The 16,793-nt window shown below is 36.8% G+C and overlaps 1 protein-coding gene across 1 annotated transcript in view; it reads right to left on the minus strand.

Moving 5' to 3' along the window:
* ANO3 (anoctamin 3) overlaps nucleotides 1-16,793 on the minus strand; it is a 400,310-nt gene that overhangs the window by 29,691 nt on the left and 353,826 nt on the right. The window contains exons 16-18 of the mRNA XM_064575888.1: nucleotides 10,452-10,534; nucleotides 9,886-10,026; nucleotides 9,203-9,367 (exon numbers count right to left, since the gene is read on the minus strand). Of these exons, the coding sequence (XP_064431958.1) occupies nucleotides 9,203-9,367; nucleotides 9,886-10,026; nucleotides 10,452-10,534 (389 nt within the window). The remainder of the gene's footprint in view (nucleotides 1-9,202; nucleotides 9,368-9,885; nucleotides 10,027-10,451; nucleotides 10,535-16,793) is intronic.

The following is a 16,793-nucleotide window of genomic DNA, read 5'->3' on the forward strand; positions in this document are numbered from 1 at the left end:
TGTGTGTAAGGTGGGAAATGGATATGTATTTGGGGGAGGAGAGAATAAGGGGGGCAGTTCAGGGACAGTTGTGGTCACTACACTATGTGCATTATATAACTATATATCTATATATCTATATCTCTCTATATATATATATCATGTTGGGGAACCTATGCTTTTTTTTTTTTTTAAAGCTTTTTATTTATTTATTCATGAGAGACAGAAAGAGAGAGAGGCAGAGGCGGAGGGAGAAGGGACTCAATCCCCGGACCCTGGGATCATGACCTGAACCGAAGGCAGACGCTCAACCTCCTGAGCCACCCAGGCGCCCGGAACCTATACTTCTAAACATCACTCACTAGTGCAGTCAGTAAGCTGAAATTCTTAGGCATATGTACTAATTATGTAAAAATATTCATTTGGACTTTCTAATGGGCCACATAGTGAACAGACAGAAATAGTCACTACTTTAATGGAACTTAAATTCCAGTGGTTAGAGACAAATGACAATTATGTAATTGGTCAGAAAAGGGAAAATACAGCAGGCTGTTGTGCATAGAGAAGGGTGGGGGGCACAGAGCATTTATTTTATAGTGTGGTCAGAAAAGCCTCTCTGAGAGGGTAGCGTTTGAGCATAGAGATGGAAATAAATCACTAATGTGAAAAAGTTCAGAACCAGCATGGAGTACTTCATTCAAATGTAGTTAGAGCTGCTTTTTTATTTTTTTGGCTATAAGGTACACATGGTACAGGGGGTTTAAAAATGAGAAGCAGGAAGAGGAGGGGAGCTTGGGTGGCTGAGCTGGTTAAGCGTTTGCCGTCGGCTCAGGTCATGATCTCACGGTCCTGGGATCGAGCCCCACAGGAGGCTCCCCGCTCAGTGGGGAGTCTGCTTCTCCCTCTGCCCCTGCCCCCAGTGCTCTTTCACTCAAATAAATAAAATCTTTGAAAAAAATGAAAGAGGAATACCAAAAGGAGTTCATTCTTTTTTTAAAAAAATTCATTTTAGAGAGGGGGTGAGAGGAAGAGGGAGAGAATTATCAAGCAGACTCCCAGCTGAGCACGGAGCCCAATGCCAGCTGGAGCTCACTACCCATGAGATCAAGACCTGAGCTGAAACCAAGAGTCAGACGCTTAACCAACTGAGCCAGCCAGGTGCCCCATGAGTCCATTTTTTTGTTGACAATGTTGAAGTGGTTTAATTGGCTTAATCCCAGATATTGCAAACTACAAATGTACTTCTGTGATGTTTCTATTTTTTTCTTTAAAATTACATGGTAATCATGAGACCAGACAGCTCTCATGCTTTTGTAACCTATCTTTAATTATTAAGGTTTATTGTCAAGCAACAGGAATATACATTTTGGAATGATTGTATATTTTTAAATTTCATTAAAATCTTGGAAATATCACCTGACATTAACCATGCTGTTTATGGCACCTTTAAGTAGTATAGCATTTTCAGGGGCAGCAACATAAAGGAAAAAAAGTATGGGATTAGTGAAGAGTAATTCCTGCTTTCAAATTCTGTAGAATTTCAGCTATATGTCTAGCAAGAGGTGTTAAACAAAGTGAAGTTTCAATCATTGTTAAATTTCTTGCGATTCATCTTTGAAAATGTAATTTCTGATCTTGTCTGTGTATCAAATTTACCTCAGATCTCTTAAATCAGTAATTTCCTAATGCTATTTTAGGGACTGACTGGATCAGAATCACTTGGAGGATATTTTTGAATGTTTTGTTTTATATACAGATTTCCCAGCTCCACAAAGGAGATTCTGAATGGGACTCAGGGGTCTCTAGTTTTTCAAGTGTTCCAGGTGATTTGAAGCATATTAAGTACAGGAAACAATCTTCCAGTTACTTCCATGATCTGCAAAATAGACTTGTAATCAAATTTTCATTATTTTCACCCATATTTTTTATCCCAAGTTGAATATTTATTTAGGGATACCATGGTCCATTTGTTTTGAAAGCTTAGAGGATGCATATTCTTTAAGTATTAGTTTAAATATCACAAGTGCTGCAAGTGTGAAACACACTGAAAATAGAATTCCATCAACAAAAATAATTCTGAACAATCATTCAAGAGGCTAAGATCTTTGCAATGTGAATAATATTCAAGATGCTAGGAAACTTGGAGAATAAAATACTTAAAATTTATTTGAAGAATATATTCTAAATGTCTTTTAGGCATAGGCAAAGACCGGGGGACACAAAAGTGAGGAGGCCCTGCTGTCAGGAGCTTACACCCTGGGAGTGGGAGACAAGGCATGCCCCAAGCACTGTAACAAAGAACATTCACAAGATGGAGCGTTTAATTCCATCAGGGGAGTGCGATAAGAAGGAAGACTAGGCATGTCCAAGCACCTTGTGAGAAGAATAGACACAAAGAAGAGATTATTCGATTCTACACATGGGATCGAGAAAAAACTTCATGGAGCAAGTGATCCTTTACTGGAATTTTCGAAGATAAAGAAATAGCCTCCAAGGAGATAAAAGGAAAAAAGGCAAACAGAGAAAGCACTATGGACCAAGACAGAGCTGTGAAAAAGCAGGATGCCAGGGAGCAAGCGAAAGGGACTTTATAGGCTGGAGTACGGTGTGTGAGAGGGAGGGAGGGAGATCCAACTTTAAACAAGACAAGAAAGGAAATCTGGCTTTAAATAACAGGAGGCCTCTGTGCCTTGCTAATGAATTTAGAATTTATACCAGAGGCAACTGGAACCCGTTAAGCACTTTCAAGTACAAAATAAAATGATCAAATCTGTGATTTAGAAAGATCCTTCTTTTTTAAAAAAAATATTTATTTATTTATCATAGAGAAAGAGAGCACAAGCAGGAGGGGCAGAGGGAGACGGAGAGAATCTCAAGCAGACTCCCCACTGATAATGGAGCCCAACTGGGGGCTTGATACCATGACCCTGAGATCATGACCTGAGCCCAGATCAAAAGTCGGATGCTTAACCCACTGAGCCACCCAGGTGCCCCAGAAAGATCCTTCTAAGAGCAGTGTGCAAGGGAGATGAGAAGAGTTGAAAAAGACAGGAAGACTCACCAGTTAGAAGGCTATTGCAATGGTCCAACCTAGAAATGTTAAGTAGCTGAACTAAAGAAGTAGAAGTGAAATGATGAGTAGGGAATAGATAAGAGAGATGTTATAGAAGCAAAATTCACAACAATCACTGATGTGATGAAAGAGACAAAAGAAATGAATGAATGATGTAAAATTTCTGGCTGTGTACTTTAAATATTTAAAGTTCCTGATTTAAAAAAGCGTTTGACTAATTGAAACTATTTTGCCATGCCTAAATGTCATAATTTCATGCATATGGATTACAGCTGAAAAGCCTATTAGATTAATAGAATAATTTGACTGAGGCCAAACCCTCATTTGGAGAATATGGTAGCACAGGGATCACAAAGTCTGCTATTAAGAAACAAAAAGCACATTTTTATGTGCTGAAAATAATGAGAGGTAGCATTTGGTATTCTAGGTCAATCATTTTGGTGGTATAATTTTTTTAAAGACTTGGCATATTGATATTAATAGTTTTAATCTATGTTTATCTGCTTAAGACCTTAAATTAATCCTGTGGGTTCAGGTAAACCAGACGGGCTGTTTAATAATCTGTGACATGCTTTAACATCCTGAGTAGTATGGGAATATATAAATTCAGAAGGGCATTAAGGTTTTACACTGATTAAATCTGAGGAATATAACATTCCTTTCACATTTGTTGAGTTGGCTGTGTAGTTCACTTCATTTATGCTAAAATCCATTTAAGATTCTTTTCCTAAATTAGTTGCAAGGGCAGAGAAGTTTTGTGGCTGATTCTACTTTCAACAATCTCTAAATCTTTATGTCAAAATTCCCAACAAGTAGAAATAAACATTTAGAGAAAAGAAAGTCAGTCTTATCTTCTATCAGGAACAACAGATGAGTTATAGCACTAGGCAGTTACATGGGCTCTTTTATTTAATTAAGTAGAGGTAGTGGGATTTTGAGGACCTCAAAAGATTGTTTTTATGACAAAAATAATACTATCCTCATCTGCTTCCAGAGGTCTTATTTCTACAATTGGGAGTTTCACTCCATCTAGTTCAGCCTTTGTTTTCTGTAAAAAGCAGTACTTTGGAAGAAGGAATATATTGATCCTCATTAAATATACAGACTTAGTGAGAGGAAGCTGTATCTGAAGCTTATGAGAGAGAAGACTGTACGAATGTGGGTTCACTGTGATTCTAGGGAAGGGGTGGTAACTGAGGATGGGGGTTGGAAATGAGGCAGAGTCAGAGTTTAAGGGACTGGTGATTAAGAAGCAACTGGAATAATATGAAATTGGAATCTGGTACACCAAGGGAAACTTCAGCCAAATTTCAATTTTTTGCATTATCAGTGAAAATAAAAAGAATCCTTGGTAAGGAAAATGTATGAAGGTGAAAGCTCCTGTTTTATTTAGTTACAGGTTCTGATCATGACATGTTCTTCAGCTTAAGTGAAAAGACAGCTATTTCCCTGAGTAGGAACCAAGGATTGAATCCTGGACCTGGAGGTTCTGTTCCCAGAGTTGTCATGCTTGCCTTCCCAAGCAAACTTAATTAAAACACAATTAATTTCTTCATTTTCCCTATGAAATACTTCCCATCTTCAAAAATATTAGGCTAGTTCATAATTCACTTAAGATGTTTTTGAAGATCAGGAGTTCTTTGGAACAAATTGTCAAACCCAGGAACACAGGGTACTCTTTTGAAGACACTAATAATTGATAGCGAGGGGAAAAAATAGACATGAAACCATTAACATTGATTACCTCCAATGGGTACAATTAGTTTATGATAGGAAGGGACATGAGTGGCATTTTGGGTAGAAAATAGTGACTTTTCTTAATATTTTTAATGTTTTCATACTGTCGGTGCTTTATATAATAACAATGTATTGATTTAATGCAAAACTAAAAAAGATAAAAATAGTAAATTTCAGAAAGAAGAAAATACATTAAAAAAACAAGTAAGACTACTGAAAATTAGCACAATGGTATGATTTTTGCAAGAACTAATTAAATATTTCAAATTTTCTTATATTTTAGACATAAATTTGATCAAAAGACATAAACAACATCTTAGATGTGATTCTCTTTCTACAGACAACTCTGAGTATTTAAAAATTTATGAATGGGCAATAGGTAACAGTTAAAGAAAAAAGAATGAAGAAATTATAAATAAATGCAGATGTGGTCTGAAGAATTCAGACAGACCAAAGAAAAGATCATTGGCATTTTGATAACTGGGACTGAAGGTTAATAAACAAATTCTATGATTTAAAGATGAAGAGAAAGGGAAAAAAATAAAGAAGATGTTGGTATTTTGCAAGAAAGAGAATAGGAGGCTTTTAAAGAGAAATAATTTTTAAAAACTAAAGAGAAGCAAATAGGAAAAAGGTTAACACTTATTAAGCACCATTTATTTGTTAGAGGACCTCATTTAATCTTTCAATACCCCTATGCATTAGTTTTATCACCCTCATGTGAAAGATAAAAAAAATTAAAACTCAAAGATAATTACATGGTATTGCCAGGATCACACAGATCAAGAGCAAATCTTTGCCTGCGTCCAATGTCCACTGCTTTTTTTTTTTTTTTAGATTTTATTTATTTATTTATTTATTTATTTGACAGAGAGAGAGAGAGATAGCGAGAGCCGGAACACAAGCAGGGGGAGTGGGAGAGGGAGAAGCAGGCTTCCTGCAGAGCAGGGAGCCCGATGTGGGACTCGATCCGAGGACCCTGGGATCATGACCTGAGCCAAAGGCAGATGCTTAATGACTGAGCCACCCAGACGCCCTGTCCACTGCTTTTTATCAGGACATTAAGTTCAGCAACTGGCACCACAAAGTGATGAGAGCCTGGGCAGTATTAAGAGGGCAGGGGAAGGGAGGGGCCTGCACGAGTTCGGGAATGCCGCTTGCCCACTGTTAAACCTTTTCTCTACTTGGTGAAAGGCCAAATTTAAAAAGTGAGCCAAAATTGCCACCTTGGTGACTGTGGTTATATGGCTGACTCATATATAAAGTAAAAATAAAGTACATTCCATTTCTAATTTATTCCAAATTTCGTATCATGGTAGAATGTTTTAAAAGTAAAGGTTATTTTTTTCTGATTATAAATCAAAGTCTGCATATAGAGATAAATATTTGAGAGAACCCAAAAAAGTTACGTTAAGTCAAATAGTATCCCTCTACTGAGAGATAACCACTGTTAACATTTTATTGTTCTTCCTTATAGTTTCAAAACGCAGATGTGTTGCAATGGGAATCAAGTGTAGTTATATATCTTTTTTATGTAACTGCATGTCATGTCCTTAAATAATATTAGAATAGCATTTTAATTGGGTACATGATGCTCCATTATATAGAATTTGAATTAATATTCTCTTATATTTGTTCATTTAGGGGGTCTCTCACCAATTTTTACTACTCTAAGTAATAATACAATAAAAATCCTATCCTTCTACACAAATCTTGGACTGCCATCCCTGATTTCTTTAAAATATCAGAAATTAATATCAAATGTTTACCTTTTACTAGTTTTAAATGGTATATGGGCTTATTGTAAAAAATTTGAAAATGCAAACTACATGTTTAATATGTAAAGAAAAGAAATCACCTATACTTTGCAGAGATAACTCCTGATAACATTTTTTAAATTTTTTAAAAAAGATTTTATGTATTTATTTATTTGAGAGACAGAACACGCAAGCAGGGGACAGGGGAGGAGCAGAGGGAGAGGGACAAGGAGACTCCACGCTGAGTGTAGAGCTCCTGATAACATTTTTCTATGTACTTGGGATTTTTACCTGTGTAGCTATAATTGCTCTTTAGTTTGATTCTTGATATTATCTTTATCAGATATATATTTAAAATAAAATATATTTAAAAATATACACTTTATATTATGTTATACTTTATATTAATATATTATATTAATAATAATAATATTATATTGGCTCCCCACTGCCTATAAGATAAAAAAATGATGTCCAAATTCTTTACATGGTATCCCAGATCTCCAAAGTGAGGCACTAATTTACTTTTCTAATCTCTTTTTCCTCATTCTCCCATAAATTTATGTTTTATAGACACTCCTCACCATTTCCTGAGGACAAAGAACATGCACTTCTGTGGTTCTGTACATTTTCGGGTTAAATTTCCTCAAATGACAGTCCACTTTCTGCTCTTTCTTGGCTCTTCAGACTAGGTACCCTCTCCTCTTTGCTTTGAGTCTTCCGATACATCATCACAACTCCCCCTCCCCATTTCACATACAATTGATAGCTTCTTTCCCATTTTACTCAGAGCATTTTGTGCTTCAACTATGATGCATTCATTCCTCATTGTGTCCTATGTCTCCACTAGACTATAAGATCCTAGATAGCAGGACTATGACCAGTCATTTTTATGTCAACCAGCTGACTATGGATAAGAAATTGAGTCCATTTAAGATCAGACTGGTTGATTGCTATTGTTACCTAGAAATAAACACATCAACTATTTAGCCTCCTTTCCTCAGATACTGAAGCTAACATCAATAACCGCTGTTTACTGGAAAATTGTCATAAACAATTGATTTTGTTAGAAACAAGATCTTTCACAATCTACCAGAAGAGTATAACCATAAAATATAAAAATCTACAATATCTATTCTGTGAATGGCTCCCCCGTCAATGTGGTGACTTTGTGTAATGTGCAACCTTACACACACTACCAGCCATGCCAGCCCATCCTTGTATTATGTTTTTTCAATGTTTCTTATTTACTGTAATCTATGAGTCAAGGACATAAATTTAAAATACTGTGTGGTTTATTTGGAGATACTGCAAACGGTAGTTTCCTTCTACAAAGCAAAACAAATCTGGAGAAAGCAGACTCCAGTAGGAGATATTAACTATCATCCTTGCATTAAAACATTTACCACAGTGACTTTTCACTTTTCTGATTATTTTAAATGGCCCTAGCCCTCTCCAGGCTAAACGTGTAACAGCAGTGTCAATCCACATATAGACCCAAATGCACATTACTTGTACATAATATAAACATCATTATTTGTGTATTGCTTAGCTATCTTCAGACATTATTGCATGATGTAAATATACCAGCATTAACACTTAGTACATGTATGATTTGGGGCAAGTTATTTAAGCTCTCCAGATCCATTTCCTTACTTACATAATCGAGAGAATACTGGCCTTGTGGCATTGTTGGAAGAATTAAAGGAAAGAGATTATTACCCTAATGTGCCAATCAATGCCTCCTGTCTTCAGAGAAAATAGGACCCCACCCATAGACCTTGCTGAAGATGTGGGCCTATGTAGACACAATAATGCCCTCTCAGCCCTAGAGTTCATGAGTCAATCAGTGTATGTGATCAGAAGCTCTCTCTGAAAAATTAGTACATTGAAATACTGGATGATCTCAGTTAAATAGGCTATAGAAACCAACATGGTTGCATAGTTAGAACCAAAGAAGATAACAAAATCATTACAATACCACAGCATGAAAGAAAGATGGGTCATGGTTAAGCAAAGACAGACATTTCCTGATAGAACAGAGCAGACATGCAAACGGAAGGTGCTGAAAAAAGAAGGAAGGAAGGAAGGAAGGAAGGAAGGAAGGAAGGAAGGAAGGAAGGAAGGAAGGAAGGGAGGGAGGGAGGGAGGGAGGGAGAGAAAGAGAGGGAGGGAGGAAGGAAGGAGAAAAATGCTTAGACCCAGAGAAAGAAAAATGGAGTAGCTGTCTATTTTCTATTTCACATGAGGCCTTGGAAGTAACAAGCCTTCTATTTCAAACAGAATTTTCCTATACTTTTGTAACAGATTATCCACTGAGGTTCAGTTTTTTGAACCAAAAAATCCCTTATTTGAATAAAAAGAGCATAGCACCTTTTCTAGCACACACCAGACACTCAATGAATGGAAATTTTCACTTATCAAGACAATAAACTCAAAGGACAAGGAAGACAGTACAACTGTTATTGATTTTAATTAAAAAACCCCATCATCCAAACCAAATAGATGAATTTTTTTCCACTAAACTGAGTTGCCATTGATGAAAATGTGGGTTGGGCTCATTTTGGCTTCCTGTAAATACAATCCAAGCATGAAGGAAACACAGACCTCTCCTCTACCCATGCCTTTTAACCTTTTGAAAACTGTAAACACTTACAAGATTCAGGGCCATAATGATTACAAAATTGATACAGACAGCAGCAGCTGATGTTGCAAACTGCCAGTGTTGTTTGATGAAATTCCACTTGAATGATGCAAACTGTTCCATGACAACCAGGCGATACACCACAACAGCAAACACTGCAGTGATCACCAAAGAAATCTACAATATGGGAGACCAGAGAAGACATCTGTATTTTGCATAATTGACAAAACAAAAGCAATACCATAGACCAAGATACTGCCCCCCCTCCCCCCCACCCCCGCCTCAGAGCTAAAGGAATTTGCTTTTCCAAGAAAGGATACATAAATTCAATTTTTTTCCTTTAAGGAATTGAGTTACATTAGAGTCAAAATACATGTTATAAGATTTGAACTGTTCAAATTTTCACTTTCAAGTGGAATGCTTAGTTTTAATTCATCAGGGCAACTCATATAATTTCCATTTTATCTTAGATGGTCTTTGTTTCTTCCAAAGAGTACTTATTTAAAAATATGCCCAAACTCTCTTTGTAATCACTCAATGACTTGCCGTGATTTTAATTTTGTTTAATAGTATGTATTAAATGTACTGAATTGGATATGCTTTGACCCTGAGGGTCACAAAATGAGTTGGTATCTTAGAGCATCCTTCTAAATGTGGAATTCCACAACATTCTGATATTGATGGTTGTACTTTACCATGAAGAATATTCCTGAGATAGAAACAAGAAGACGAGTGATTTTGTCTGAGGAAGGCTGATGTGGCTCAGGTTTTCCACTGATGGGATTCACTCTCTCCATCTTGTAATACTTGGCTTCAAACTGGGGACGAAGTGTTTCCTGTAAGAGAAACTAAAGTTACCTACCTATCAAAGTCATAAATAAAAAAAAAAAATCATGCAATAGTTGGAACAAAATTCCTGGATTTTGGCCTACTTTTATAGCAAGTCTTGGAAAAGAAGTAACTTTTAAAAAATAAAATGCAAATTATTTTCCAAATAAACCCTAAACTATATTTTAATTAACACAATTTTCCACTAATGTAATTTTAAGAAATATCATGGCAGTGCTTTGAAAAAAATTACATTACTTCATTAATGATCTGTCTTAACTTCATGAAATAAGAAATCCTGTTAGTAAAAAAACATCAGAGGAAAACCTAATGGTGTTTAGCTGCTTCCAGCTTGGATGTTAAGGACAGTGAATAATTTTCTGCATCATATGTTATCCCAGTTTCCCTGTCTCCTGGTTTCTTAACATCTTACCTCCTCTTCTTCCCATTCAATAAGGTCCCAAGTATAGGTCAGTGTACTTCTTCTCCTTTTCCAAAACTCCAAGAAGACTGTGGCTATAGATAATAATAATAATAATATTATTATTATTATCATTATCATTATTATTATTTGCCCAACCGCATCACATTCTTTCATCATTGCTTTTCTTTTTTGGATTAATGCATTTCTACCATATTATTAAATCATTAAAATAAATTAAATTTGTATTAAATTTATATAATTGGACTTTTGTTTTTCCCTCATCCTATCCTCCCTGTCTCTGTACACTGCTGTCAGCATGAACTCCTAGAGAGTAATTTTTTTTCAATGGATTAAATAAGCATAGGCCTTTGCTAGCCTGGCCCATCAAAGTGATGCTGTAAGAGAAGGTCAATATTAGTGAGGTAAATATATATTGTCCCTTTTGACGTATATATGACTCTTTAAAATCATATAAAAGACCTAAAGAAAGACTTCTCCAGTCAGGAATGACAATAAAGACTAGATGCTACTCCTCCAGGACCAAGAGAGCAATGGGGTGGGAGAGAGAGAGAGGAAAAACACAAGGTTACCATGGTAGAAAAGAAAAAGACCAGAGAAGACACTCCTGGATGAATATATTCTAGGTGAACTCAGCATGGACTAGAGAGGACTCAATGGAAAAATTAAAGAAATGCCTGAACCATTAACTGGATTTTCTGTGTAAACAGTTAAGAGAAAGATCATTTTCTTTCTAGTAAGTGGGCTTCACCTTACAGAATTCAAGACTTTGCAAACATCATTAAGACCTCACAGGTGCATTCTTAAAAACTGTGGTATCATTCATCCATCTAACCATCCATCCATCCATCCATCCATTTGCTGTTCTCTTATTTTGGGCAAGGCACTCTAACCTCAGGGATCTCCTTATCTAGTAGAGAGACAGTCATCTAAATAAAGTTAACTTACATTGTAGTAAGAGTTATAACGAAGGAAAAATTATAGTGCAAACACAGAAACACATGCTTTTGGAAAAACACCACCACCATCACAAGCAGTATGGAGCAAAGGAGTGAGGTGTTCTTCTCAGTCTGCGTTTATTCTCTTCCTGCTTTCAATGCAAAAGAATGCCAGGGGAAGATGATTCTGAGGTTTTGTTGTCTTTTTTTTATTTATAATTAGAAATCAGCCCTGGTACTACTTAGAAAATACAATGTTCATAATTACATTAACTTACATTTTTATTACACTTCAAAATGTACAAAGTGATTTCTCACATATGATTTAAGTTTGTTACTTTCATAACACAAGTAGATAATGGCAGGTATTACTATCATCAGATTTTTGAAACAAAGGTATAAACTTACTGTGTCCGAGATCATATAGCCAATAAATGGCAGTCAGGACTGAAACTCTTGCTAGTTATTGTCCATACAGTCTTCATATTTTTAATTTTCCCCCCCAGGCCTACTATACGTGCTATCTACTGATTTTCTATAAAGTTTTAAGAAAGTAAATAAGGCTAAAAGAATCGAGATAGCCAAGCTCCACTGACAGGAAGATAAATGAGGTTTTCCAAATACTGGATCTGCTATAAAAAATAGTTGGCCATAATCATTGCTGCCAGCAGGGAGATCTAGAACTTAAAAAATAAGTGAAACATAGAGTAAGTATATTGAAGGAAAGACACAGAGAAATAATTTATTATGGAAGGAAAACTGAAGGGAAAAAAAGCATTGCGTTAAATAAGCAACTATAACATTCAGTAATTATAAGCCTGGGACTTAAAGTCTTTCATACAGTACATGACATAGAATGTGCAATAAAATTCTAATTATCACTGATTTCAGTCAAGGTTTAAAGTTTAAATGTATCACGTAGTCATTTCTTAATTTATCATCCAGCATAAACTTTGTCTAGAAGCATCTCCCAGATAATCTAAGAAATAAAGGTAATCTTGGTTTTGTGAGCCTGAAAACTGGCTTTGGTGTAATTTTAACTTTCACAAATGTTTTTACTTTGAATTTCAATAATAAACTAGGCTTTGTGTTAAAAATCCATTCTCAGCTTGAGATATATTTATTTTATTCACAGATAATTTAAACTCTCAAGTGAAGCAATATTCTCACTTTTAAAAATTTTCGGTTAGAAAGAGGGCATGTATAGTAATTTTTCAGTATGCCGGAGCACCTGGGTGGCTCAGTCATTTAGGTGATCTACTCTTAATTTAGGCTCAGGTCATGATCTCAGGGTTGTGAGATCAAGCCCTGTGTCAGGCTCTGTGCTGAGTATGGAGCCTGCTTGGGATTCTCTCTCTCCCTCTCCGTCTGCCCCTTCCCACCACTCTTTCTCTTAAAAAAAATCAGTATGCCAAACATCAAAGAAGGAGGGAAATTACCACTTACTAATCCCTACTAAGCTTAATAAAACAAAATTAATAATAAAAGTAGCTAACTTTGAAAATTAGAATAGTGGTTGCTTCTGGGGCTGTGGTAACTGGCAGGTGGCATGAGGAAACTATTGGAGGTTATGAAAATATTCTGTATTTTAACAGGAGATGTGGCTATACAAGTTTATGTCATTTTCTTTTCTTTCTTTTTTTTTGAAGATTTTATTTATTTGACAGAGAGAGAGAGAGAGAGGGAACACAAGCTGAGGGAGTGGGAGAGGGAGAAGCAGGGTCCCCGCTGAGCAGGAAGCCCGATGCGGGGCTCGGTCCCAGGACCCTCAGATCATGACCTGAGCCGAAGGCAGACACTTAACTGACTGAGCCACCCAGGCACCCCTGTCATTTTCAAAGGTGATCAAAATACACCTAGAAATTGTAGATTTCACTTAATGTAAACTATTCCTCAAAGACCAGATTTTAGAAAGTAAGTAATTTTGAAAATACCAAGTGATTAACATTATCAATGGACTCAATCATTACGACAAGCCGGTAGTTTCTCCCAGGTTTACAGTAGGAGGCTCTAAGCTTGCAGTGAGGGCCTGAAAGGGAAGTGGGATGCTGGAAAGACCGTATCTCACTGCACAGCCAGTTTAGAAAAGACGCAAACCCTAATTATGAACTCAGGCAATTAGACTAGACCTGAAGAGTCGGCTGAGCATCAAGGAGGTTTGCGCAGTACCCTGACACAAATATATCAAGTGGCCATGGAAAGAAGGAGGGGTTTTTACATATGCCAAGACCTGAGAAAAAGAGCAAAGCAGAAGCACCCAGGGAAGTGACCTCAAGGTCATCTCAGGTAGGTAGGTACACATGTGGCCTAATAGAAATACAGTAGGAAAGGCTGAGCCTTACTCTAAACCACTAAGTGCTCAGTCCGTCTAAACACATTCAAATTCCAATAAAACACAATCAAATAAACCACCACATTGCCCTGAGTCATCAGCAAGATTTGTCCCACTGGCTCACATTTTGCCCCATAGACCAAAGAGCAGGTTCCAAATGATAGAAATGTGAGATGGGGAGGCTAAATGCTTTACAGCCTCAATTCAGCAACTTTGTTCTTCCAGAAGCATTCTCTGAACTTGACCCCTTTCTGGATAGCAAAGGACAAGAAAAGGGGTTGAGCTGACATCCAGTTCAAGACTGAAGAATGGGAATAAGAACTTCAAGAACAGGCAGGCATCTTTGAAGGACTCCATGAATCAGTGACTTTAAAAAAATTATATTATAAGCCATGAAAGTGACAAGCAATCATTAGTCATTTTATTGTAATTGGTGGTGAAAGGTTTGGCATGAACTAACGTGGAAGGACTAAGGAATGAAGGCTCAGAATGAGCAGGGTGACAGAGACCAGGTGATGGTAAAGAGGACAGGGAGCATATTAAACTGCCTTAATGTAAAAGTGAAAATGCTTTAAAAATGAACATGTATAAAGGGAAAGCCATTTCACTTAGAAGGATGTGTCACTATAAATACAGATGTAGATGAAGATACAGAAATTTATAGTATATATTGTATATATAGTATAAATGTTTATATATTGTGCATATATGATAAGTAGCTAGATGAATCCAATATATGATAGTTCTATATACATAGTGTCCAAAAGAATATTTACCAAAGTGTTAACACTAATTGTCTGTGGAAATGGATTATGGAGCACATTTATTTCCCACAAAGTACACATTGTACAAGAAGTACAAACCACCTATGTTCTTTTTACCCCTCCGTGTGTACAGTTTATCAACTCTTCCCCCGGTCCTGTCAAACTAGGTTGGGGATGGGGCAGGAGGAGAGGCCTCCATTGGAGAAGGGCTTTTTGTGAGCAGGGTAAAGCCAGCTTTCACATGAGTCATGGAGGTAGGAGGAATATTATGGAAAAGCTGAAGATGATACTGCGTACTTCTGTTCCTTAGCAACTATACATTGTATTTATTTTTTTTACTCCTGCCTCTCTGACTATGACATACTTTACTTTAAATTTCAAAGATACACATGCTGCCACCTTGAACTTCCATTTATTTCCTCATGTCCATTTCCAACGGCTTTTCCTTGTGATCCAAAGTCAATGGCACAGAGTGACAGAATCGTCAAGTTATGCATCTCAAAGAGGTTAGATTCTTTTTTTTTTTTTTTTTTTTAAAGTAGGCTCCATGCCTAGTGTGGAGCCCAGTGCAGGGCTTGAACTCATGACCCTGAGATTGAGGCCTGGAGCTGAGATCAAGGGTCAGATATTTAACCGATTGAGCCACCCAGGCACCCCTCAAAGAGGTTAGATTCTATATGTAGTTTGTTCCAAGTTATGTATTTCAAATTGATAGAAAACAAGGCCCAGAGTGGTTGACAAGTAACATTGGCCTTGTTTAGAAATCTGCCAAAGCATCTACAACGCTTTACTACACTTTTTCCTATATCTGCTTTTTCCTACACTTGAAGTTCAGTTTCTAGAGTGCCTTTTTTCCTTAGCATTTGTAGTGCTTGGCACACTGACATGTTCAATAACTGTTACATTGAGCTGAATTATTGAGTGGAATCAAGTGATTTTGATTCTTACTCCTGGTCACGTGCTCTTTCCATTATTCCAGGTTTTCAAATTATGCTCCATGGAGATACGGAAAGAGAGTCCCTCACCAGGAAAGTCCATTCTATATCTGTTTTATAATTTGAGCCATCAAGTTCAATTTTATGTGGAAAAATCGTTATTACTTAAAAAGTTTTAAAAATGACTTTACTGTACTTTAGCAGGTGGGGGCTCATGGAGATGGAGCCGGGGAAAGAGGTCAATTCCAGACACAAATGAAGGTAAGTATGTCCGAATATGGAGAACAAAAAGGAATTCCAAGTATTGTTTTCCTCAGAAGAGATAAAGATTTAAAGCCTTCTCCAAAGAAGACCTGGCTGAAACAACAGTTTATCAGAGCAAGGCTTCTGAGATTGCCAATGTAGATAACACCCAAGTACCACTAAAGACTGTCTTCCATTCTCCAGATTTATTTTCAGCAACATCCTGGAGCATAATGTGCCTTTCCCACAGAGTATTGCGACATCACTATACATGAGGTAGAAATAGAAACCTCGCAGAACAGGTTCTACAATTAGCAGGAGCCACGAATGTGGAACACTTTACATTTCCATGCCCAGAGAAAGCTACCTTCTTTCTTTCTTTCTTTCTTTTTCCAGTTAGCACCTTACAAAAATGTAATTAATGGATTCCTTCCGTCAGTATAAAGCAGGCTAATCAATATAAGGAGCTTAAATATGTGTGACGTGACAGATTCTGAATATTTGGGCTGAACGGTACTAGACCCAAGCACACGTGGAACTGGTTCGTCAAGACTCACTTGTCTTGTGAAATTTCCTCTTTGTCTAAGGACATGCAGTCTCTCTCTGACTTACTTCCAATTTCCCTCCCCTCCTTCTTCCTCGCTAACAATATTGAGTAAAAAAGAAAACAACAAATAACTAGGTTCTAAGAACCTGGGAAGGCCAGCATTTGAACCCTCAGTACTGAAAATCTTCACCAATTCCTAAAATCAGACTTGATCGTTTTTCCCCTAGCAAAACTCATTTAGAAATAAGAAGCTACAAAGAAAGAGCATGATGTTCTATTAAAATCCAGTGAGAATTCTCACAACAATCTTGACCAGAGCAGACTCTTAACTTTCATGTTAAGAGTCCCTCTGAAGGTAACTCTTCCGTCTGTCACTTGATGTGGTATCAGAGGCCACAAATACAAACTTGTCAGCTTTGGCTGTATATTTTCATAAAATATAATGTAACCTTTTAAGCACAGGATTAATTTTTCTCAGGCCCTCTCTTCATCTTACCACCCAACTATTTGATACACTTAAATTCCTTAATTCTGTTGAACATTTTCTGATTACAAATGTAGAAACAGCAGAAAC

Source organism: Mirounga angustirostris, unplaced genomic scaffold, assembly GCF_029215605.1.
Source record: "Mirounga angustirostris isolate CCGP_5_RB_7025 unplaced genomic scaffold, mMirAng1.0.hap1 SCAF_13, whole genome shotgun sequence".
NCBI classification, from domain to species: domain Eukaryota; kingdom Metazoa; phylum Chordata; class Mammalia; order Carnivora; family Phocidae; genus Mirounga; species Mirounga angustirostris.